The sequence below is a fragment of the Podarcis tiliguerta genome (genome assembly GCF_965153285.1).
Source record: "Podarcis tiliguerta genome assembly, chromosome: 4".
In the NCBI taxonomy this organism is placed as follows: Eukaryota; Metazoa; Chordata; class Lepidosauria; order Squamata; family Lacertidae; genus Podarcis; species Podarcis tiliguerta.
Genome location: NC_139537.1, coordinates 3,395,364 through 3,404,307, shown reverse-complemented (window position 1 = coordinate 3,404,307; position 8,944 = coordinate 3,395,364). Strand labels below are relative to the sequence as shown.

Genomic DNA, 8,944 nt, shown 5'->3' with positions numbered 1-8,944 from the left:
TCACCACGCAAGAGCCTTCTGCTATAAAGAGAGCAGAATAAACTCTTTCTTTGAACCAACCTTGGTGATATATATATAAATGTACCAAGCAAACACATATGTAAATATATAAACCACATGGCCAACACCCACAGGAAAAGTCCTAAAGCCATTTTGACTCTTTCACTCTTTCAGTCACCTCACATATTTCTCAAGGTAAAAATGCACTCAGATTTCTGTTGTAGACTGCCTTTTCTGTGATATATGTATGATGTTTCTTGGGGGTGGTCTTGGACTCCAGGGCGGGCAATTAAAAATGTCTTTATAAGGGCTTTCATGCATGGCTCGGGGTCCTCCTCCTCTGTCCTGCGTGTGGGGGAGAACCCTGTTGCAACAGTTAATAAAGAACAGGCTTACTAGCTGCTTTGCTTCTCAATATTCTTTGGTTGGTCTCTGTTATTTTCTCCTACCAATAGAGAACCTACAAAAAGACTCTATATGGGCCCTTGGGTACCCCAGAAGGAAAAAGCAGGTTTTTTTTTACTTAGCTCACCTGCAGTCATGTCTGCTGTGTTAGCAATTCACTCCTCCCGTTGCTGGATATGTGGCTAGTATGTCACATGCCCCTGTTTACTTTCCTAGGCTTGGGAAGTGTACGAACAGAAGTCAGTCTTACCTCTTCCGCTCTGCTGTGCTTTTGCACTGTTCTTTGTCTCCCTGTCTGTTGCTGAAGAAGAGGGCGCCATTATGATCAGTTTGGTGTTGTCTACAAATGTGATGAGCATCCCCTCAGTTCCTTCATCCATGTCATTTATAAAGACGTTTTTCAACAATGGCCCCAGGACAGAACCCTGCAGCACCCTTCTTGTCACTTTTCCCCAGGATGGGGAGGAACCATGAAGGAGTCCTCTTTGGGTTTGGTCCGTCTAACAGTTACCTCATTCAGTCTCACTTTACCAGCTTCCTCACATAAATACCACAGAGGACTTTGTAAAAAGCCTTACTGAAATCGAGATGCACTATTTCAACAGCAGTCCACTGATCAACAAAGTGTATCACTCCATCCAAAAAAAGAAAAGAAAAGGAGAGATTTCTCTGGCTAGCCTTGTTTTTGAGAAAGCCATGCTTTCATCCTGTATGTTTAGAATGTAAAATCTTCAAATGGAGGGCAAACAAATTTTAAAAAGCATAAATGAGGATATAGACAAGCTGGAATATGTGCAAAGGAAGGAGATTCATGTCTTTATTTAATTTGCATACCACGCGACCCAGTGATGCCGACTTGAATAAAATATTGATGGAGGCCCAGGTAAGGCCCGCCTTGCACTATCAATCACATGATGCATGCACACCATTTGAATGGCAATGCCTATAATGGCAGCGACTTTTTAAAAAAGTAGTATTTTGAGCCTGTAGTTCAATTTCCCAGCAGCTCCCCTTGCCCCGGAGAACATTTCTAGCATTCCATCTCCTCTACCTGTGGCATTGTTCAGCAGTGGGGAAAGTGACCTCTTTACACCGGATGTCCATTTGGTATGGCCCTTTCCAAGTTTGTCTTTCATTTTTTCTGTGTGTGTTGGCAGTAGAAGCCAAAATTCTGTGGGTACTCTAGGTGGTGCAGAAAGCTGTTTTTGGACTACAACTCCCATCATCCCTAGCTAGCAGGACCAATGGGGAGGGATGATGGAAACTATAGTCCCGGGAGCTGCTGGGGACCCAAGTTTGGGGAAGCCTCCTTTAAAGCAACTGTTGTGTTTGGCCCGCAAATATGGGACCTGTCCACATTTGTATTTTCTTGTATTTTGTTTTTCTCATGACCTTTGTGCGGTTTTTAAAAATTTATTAAAATGGCAAATTGAAAGCAAAATTGTATGGCAAGTTGCTTACGAATAAAAGGTTACATTTGAAAAAAAACACAAAGAAAACCTGGGGGGTGGCCTCCTCAAATATTTTATGGGGGGGCAAAGACCCCTAGGAATTTAAGAGTGGCTGTATTCCCTACACTCACAAGTCTCAGGATGCTTAGAACATAAAAACACAACATAAAAACAAAAAATATCACATGTTAAAATAGCATTAGATGTTAATAAGAAAAAGGCCTGGTTAAAAAGGTGCGGATTTGCCTGGCTCATAAAGCTGTATAATGGTTTTTCCGACCTTTGTGTGGATTCTTTGATGGGAAGTGAGTTTAGAGCTAACAGTGAAGCTTTTTCCACATTCCACACACTGATAGGGTTTCTCCCCTGTATGAAATCTCTGGTGCCTAGTGAAACTGGAGCTATTAGTGAAGCTCTTTCCACATTCTACGCACTGATAGGGTTTCTCCCCTGTATGAATTCTTTGATGGGAAGTGAGAGAGGAGCTCTGACTGAAGCTCTTTCCACATTCCACACACTGATAGGGTTTCTCCCCTGTATGAAATCTCTGGTGCCTAGTGAAACTGGAGCTATTAGTGAAGCTCTTTCCACATTCCACACACTGATAGGGTTTCTCCCCTGTATGAATTCTTTGATGGGAAGTGAGAGAGGAGCTCTGACTGAAGCTCTTTCCACATTCCACACACTGATAGGGTTTCTCCCCTGTATGAATTCTGTGATGGGAAGTGAGATGGCAGCTCTTCCAGAAACTCTTTCCACATTCCACACACTGATAGGGTTTCTCCCCTGTATGAATTCTTTGATGGGAAGTGAGAGAGGAGCTCTGAGTGAAGCTCTTTCCACATTCTACGCACTGATAGGGTTTCTCCCCTGTATGAAATCTCTGATGCCTAGTGAAATTGGAGCTGTCAGTGAAGCTCTTTCCACATTCCACACACTGATAGGGTTTCTCCCCTGTATGAAATCTCTGGTGCCTAGTGAAACTGGAGCTGTCAGTGAAGCTCTTTCCACATTCTACGCACTGATAGGGTTTCTCCCCTGTATGAATTCTTTGATGGGAAGTGAGTTTAGAGCTAACAGTGAAGCTCTTTCCACATTCCACACACTTATAGGGTTTCTCCCCTGAATGAAGTCTCTGATGGGAAGTGAGAGAGGAGCAATCAGTGAAGCTCTTTCCACATTCCACGCACTTATAGGGTTTCTCCCCTGTATGAAGTCTCTGATGCCTAGTGAAACTGGAGCTCTGAGTGAAGCTCTTTCCACATTCTACGCACTGATAGGGTTTCTTCCCTGTATGAAGTCTCTGATGCCTAGTGAAATTGGAGCTCTGAATGAAGCTCTTTCCACATTCCACACACTGATAGGGTTTCTCCCCTGAATGAAGTCTCTGATGCCTAGTGAAACTGGAGCTATTAGTGAAGCTGTTTCCACATTCTACGCACTGATAGGGTTTCTCCCCTGTATGAATTCTGTGATGGGAAGTGAGATCGGAGCTCTTCCTGAAGCTCTTTCCACATTCTACGCACTGATAGGGTTTCTCCCCTGTATGAATTCTTTGATGGGAAGTGAGATCGGAGCTCTGACTGAAGCTCTTTCCACATTCCACACACTGATAGGGTTTTTCCCCTGTATGAAGTCTCTGATGCCTAGTGAAATTGGAGCTCTTCCTGAAGCTCTTTCCACATTCTACGCACTGATAGGGTTTCTCCTCTGTATGAATTCTGTGATGGGAAGTGAGATCGGAGCTCTTCCTGAAGCTCTTTCCACATTCTACGCACTGATAGGGTTTCTCCCCTGTATGAATTCTTTGATGGTAAGTGAGAGAGGAGCTCTGACTGAAGCTCTTTCCACATTCCATGCACTGATAGAGTTTCTTTTCAATGAGATTTTGTTGATGGGAAGTGGAATGGGAGCTCTGACTGCAGCTTTCTCCACACTCCAAATTTTTGTGTGGCTTCTCCTCTCTGGGGATTTTTTCGTTGTCACCTTGGCTCTCAATTTCCAATTCATCACAATCTGCAATGGAGACAAAAAGGGATTAGAGCCTCAGGAACAAATGGAGAAGAACTGAAGGGAGTTGGGTGTGTGTTCATTACCTGTATTTTTTGTCATTAACCAACATATTTATTATGAGATTCTGATGCGTTGTTGAATGTTGCTTTGTTTATATAAAGCAGTGGTCAAAATTGTGAAAGACTTTTGGAAAAAAGTGTATTTCAGGGTTTTGATGGCTTATAACACCACTTCATTTGGAGTAATGTCATAAAATTATATATCAGTGGAAAGATAATTCGATCAAGAATGCAATCAAGATTGCAATCCAACAAAGTTTGTTCAATTACCCGTAGTCTATCAAACGTTATAGCCAAATAACCAGAAAAAGAAAGCACAACTTGCTTTGGTTGACTTTTGTCAGTGTGTTATGTGATTGCTATCAAGTTGGTTGGTTTTTTGTGTTCTTTCATTTAGTGAGGGTGTAAAACATAATAAAATTATAGAAATGGCACAAAGAGTTGACTGGTCCCCAGAAAGCGATTTAAGATTGTACTATTAAGTGCACAAGGCTACCGTTATGAAGAAATTAGAAGAGAGATTGGGGAAAACTTAACCAAGGTTGACCTTTCTATATTTTTGAAGAGGTATAAGGAGACTCAGTCACTACAAAAGTGACGATGGACGAGTGGAGAGACTGTGCCTACATGACAGAATAAATTCATCTGGGTGTATACAAGATGACATGGCACAATGTAATGGGAAGTTGAGTGCAAGGACTGGTCTAAATGTTAGAATTCTAAGAAAAAGCCATTGTTATCTCTCAAGCAAAGCTTGAAAAGATTAAACCCATGTTAACTGGACAGTGGAACAATGGGACACTACCTTACTTGACAGGTTGTCTCAAGATATGGCAAAGAGAAATTTCCAAATTCCTGTGGGAAGGGAAGAAACCTAGGATTAAACATCTGATCTTAATAGACATAAAAGAGAGAGGAGGCTTTTCCCTACCCGACCTAAAACTTTACTACGAGGCAGCCTGTTTCACCTGGCTAAAAGATTGGTGCACGTTGCAGGATCCGGACCTCCTGAACCTGGAAGGTTTTGACAATCATTGGGGATGGCACGCCAACCTGATATATGGAAAAGCGAAAATTCATAAAAATTTTACCAACCATATAATAAGAAAGTCACTCTTTGCTGTATGGGAGAAATATAAAGACCTGATGGAGCCTAAAGTCCCGTGGTGGACTTCTCCAGTAGAAGCCATAGCAGTAAAACAGAAAAATACTCAGGAAAGCTGGCCAACATATAAAATACTTCTAAAAAATGAAGATAACCAAATAAAATTTAAAAACTTTGAGGAAATAAGAGACCACATTTCAGACTGGTTCCAATACCATCAGTTATTTGAAAAATTTAAATCTGACAAACAAAAGGGGTTCTCAAGAGAAATTTCCCGATTCCAATCTGATCTTGTAAATTCTAAAAGAAAAACTCTTTCCAAAACTTACCGACTCCTCCTTGACTGGACACTCAAGAAGGAGGAGGTAACAGTGGCAATGGTGAGGTGGTCCCAGGATTTTGGCCACTCAATAACCATGGCCCACTGGGAAAATTTATGGAAGATCAATTGGAAATTCACAAATTGTTACACGATTAAAGAGAACTTTCAAAAAATGCAACATCGATGGTATCTAACACCATGGAAGCTTTCAAAAATGTATAAAAATGTATCAAGTAATTGTTGGAGATGCGAAGACTCAGGAACATTCTACCATATGTGGTGGATATGTAGGAAAATACAGGTATTCTCGGAGAGTATACATGCAGAAGGGACGCGGGTGGCGCTGTGGGTAAAAGCCTCAGCACCTAGGGCTTGCCAATCGAAAGGTCGGCGGTTCGAATCCCCGCGGCGGGGTGCGCTCCCGTTGTTCGGTCCCAGCGCCTGCCAACCTAGCAGTTCGAAAGCACCCCTGGGTGCAAGTAGATAAATACTAGCGGGAAGGTAAACAGCGTTTCCGTGTGCGGCTCTGGCTCGCCAGAGCAGCGATGTCACGCTGGCCACGTGACCCGGAAGTGTCTCCGGACAGCTCTGGCCCCCGGCCTCTTGAGTGAGATGGGCGCACAACCCTAGAGTCTGTCAAGACTGGCCCGTACGGGCAGGGGTACCTTTACCTTTACCTATACATGCAGAACTGCACAAAATGCTGAAGATCTCTTTCAATAAAAAACCAGAGGCCTACCTCCTGGGAATAACACAAAAGAGAAAGGGTATCTTTTTATATGCGACGACGGCAGCAAGAGTTTTGATCGCAGCAAAATGGAAGAGTAATGAAATCTCCTCTATACAAGATTGGATCCAAAAGCTGACAGAATATGCCAAATTAGATGGTTTATCAGAAAAAATAAAGAATAAATCAAAACAGGAATTTGTTTCAAAATGGGAGGTTTTCAAAGAATATCTGAAAAATAAATATAGTAGTCTCAATTCTGTTGCAGCATTCGAGGAACTTCAGTAATAGTTGCAAGGTAGATATAAGAAATTAGATTTATTGAGAATAAGTTTAATTATGATAAAAGTGTGTTTTGGCAATAAGTAATATGAATTTGAAATATGGAATAGACGGGAGGTTGGGTCTTTAGTGTTAAGACCAATAGATGTTTTATTGTTTGCTAAGAAAATTATGTCTCTATGGTTATTTTTGTAATTTGTGTGTAATTTGGTATTTGTGGGTTTTTTTCTTTTTTCTTGTTGTATAAATAAAAAAGGACACTACCTTTCTTGGTAGTGATAGCATGAAATACATGAGTTTCTTTAATCGGATAAGAGGAGAAGAATCAGAGAAGATTTACATCCTACTTGCATTACACCGACCATGAAACACCCAGACAGTGTGATGATCTGGGGTTGTATGGCAGCAAAAGGTGTGGGCAGAATTTGCGTCATTAATGGGAATGTAAATGCGGAAAAATGCATAAACGAAATACGTGAGCCCAAACTGCAGTGTTCCGCAGGTGATCTTTTCCCAGATACTGAAGCATTTATATATTTTCAACAGGAGTCAGCTCTATGTCATGTTGCTGCTGTGTGCAAAAGGTGCTTTTAAGATAATGATATTTCACTGCTGGAATGGCCTGGGAATAGCCCACACTTTAACCCAATCAGAAATCTTTGGAGCCAACTAAAGAAAATTGTTAAACAAAGGCAACCCAGCAATAAAGCCCAATTAACAGAGGCAATAATTCAGTCTTGGTTTCACATTATTACAGCTGCAGAACTAAAAACTTGGTTCACTTCATGGGAAGGCGTTGTAAGGCCGTAATTCAAGCTAAAGGTTACCAATGGTTACCAAAGGTTTCACGTTTTTTCTTTATGACTGCTGTTCTAATAAATACTCCTTCATAAAATTTATTGCATTACATCCTTCATTAAATTATCTTTCGATTGCTATATAATTTTATGGCATTACTCCACACAAAAGTGGTGTTATGAGCCATCAAACCTCAGAAATACACTTTTCACAAAAGGTTTCCACAATTTCGGCCACTAGGAGAAGTTGTTCATTTTAAAGTTAATGTTTTTTTATATGGGATCAGATTATTATTATTTATGTTTCATGTTTATATGTGTGTTGGGAGCTGCCCAGAGTGGCTGGGGGAATGCAGCCAGATGGGCAGGGTAGAAATAAAAATTATTATTATTACTACAGTAGTACATTAATTTAAGAATACTCCTGTTCCGGAAAGTTTGTAAACCGAGGTACCACTGTATCATCATCATCATCATCATCATCACCACCACCACTGCTACTTCTACCTGAAATTCAATAAGCCTAGCTCTTCTCTGGGATGAATTTTATTTGGCCCAGTCATGGCATCCCCTCCATCTCCAATGTCAGTCGTCTCTTTGGTCAACCCAAGACTGACAGGAGCAAAAACAAAAACAGAAAACCTGAAGCTACTTATCTTTCCTAACAATTCTGAAGCTGACATTTAAGATGGCCTGGGCAGTTGAAACCAGCCCAATCGTGGTAGAAAAAGGAATAATTTGAGGAAGATTGTTCAAAGAAAAAACTGTAAGTTACTTTTTATTGTGGGGGTGTTAGGTCCCCAGGTGTTATAGGGGGCGCTGTTGAGCTCTGTGAAAATATATGAGGTTGGTCACATAGAGGTATTTTTTGAATTTCCAGGCAGATATGACGATCCCACAGGGAGCCTTACCAAGAGAGGCCACGATCCCACGATTCTCCTCCATGACATCCTTATGCAGAGCTCTCTGGTCAGGATCCAGCAACGCCCACTCCTCGTCCATGAAACAAACAGCAACATCTTGAAAGCACACTAGACCCTAAAAGAAAAAGGGAAATGTCCTCCTCTGAGACAGCAGAAATATGATCTGCCCCACAATGCTCTGTTGTTTCCTTCCTGTACATTGGGGTGTTGTTTCAATAGGATTGCTATGCTGCCCATTTTATTTATGGATGCTTATTTTATTCTGCATTTTAATTATGGGTATTCGTCTTTGTGCAAATAGGTGGTACTCCACCTTGTGTTTTCAGGCCACTATTTGTTCTCATTTCTCCACTGCTTAGAAACCAATTTTTGCATTCAGTTATCAATCTATAAATAAAATAAGCCTCTTTTGGTCTTGGATTATCTAGCAGAGATTCCTGCACTGCAGGGGGTCTCTTGGCACTGAGAGACAAGCAGGGAGGGTGGCTTCTGGCAAAAGGAGAGGGAGCCACCAGTGGCTCCGCCTTCTCCTGACTCACATCAGCCTCTCGACCTTCCTCCCGCACTCACCTCCTTCCTCTTCTGCCTCTGATTCTGCACTGCATTCTGCCACAGAGTCTCCCAGCTCACTAAGCCCTGTTTCCCCTTTAGCTTCTGACACCTCCTCTTCCCAGACTTCTCCCTCTTCTCCCTCTCACTGCTCATCCTTCTTCCACCTCCAATCCTTGGGCTCTGAGCCGTCTTCCTTTCCTTCGGTTCTGAGCCGTCTTCCCTTCCTGGTTCCCCGGCTGCTTCCTCCCACCATTCCTCTGTGCCCAACCAGTCCATGACATTGTTCCATCCCTCGGCCTCTGTCCCCA

General features: G+C 42.0%; 1 protein-coding gene across 5 annotated transcripts in view; it reads right to left on the bottom strand.

Moving 5' to 3' along the window:
* Positions 1–1,013: 1,013 nt before the first annotated feature.
* Positions 1,014–8,944, bottom strand: part of LOC310675531 (uncharacterized protein) — a 122,620-nt gene continuing 114,689 nt past the window's right edge. For 3 of the 5 annotated variants that reach the window (XM_083436333.1, XM_083436332.1, XM_083436330.1), the window contains one exon: positions 1,014–3,872. In XM_083436333.1, the coding sequence (XP_083292459.1) occupies positions 2,083–3,872 (1,790 nt within the window). In that variant the 3' untranslated portion in view covers positions 1,014–2,082. Of the gene's footprint in view, positions 3,873–8,072; positions 8,200–8,944 lie in introns of all 5 variants that reach the window. The other 2 variants (XM_083436329.1, XM_083436331.1) reach the window with 1 other exon arrangement.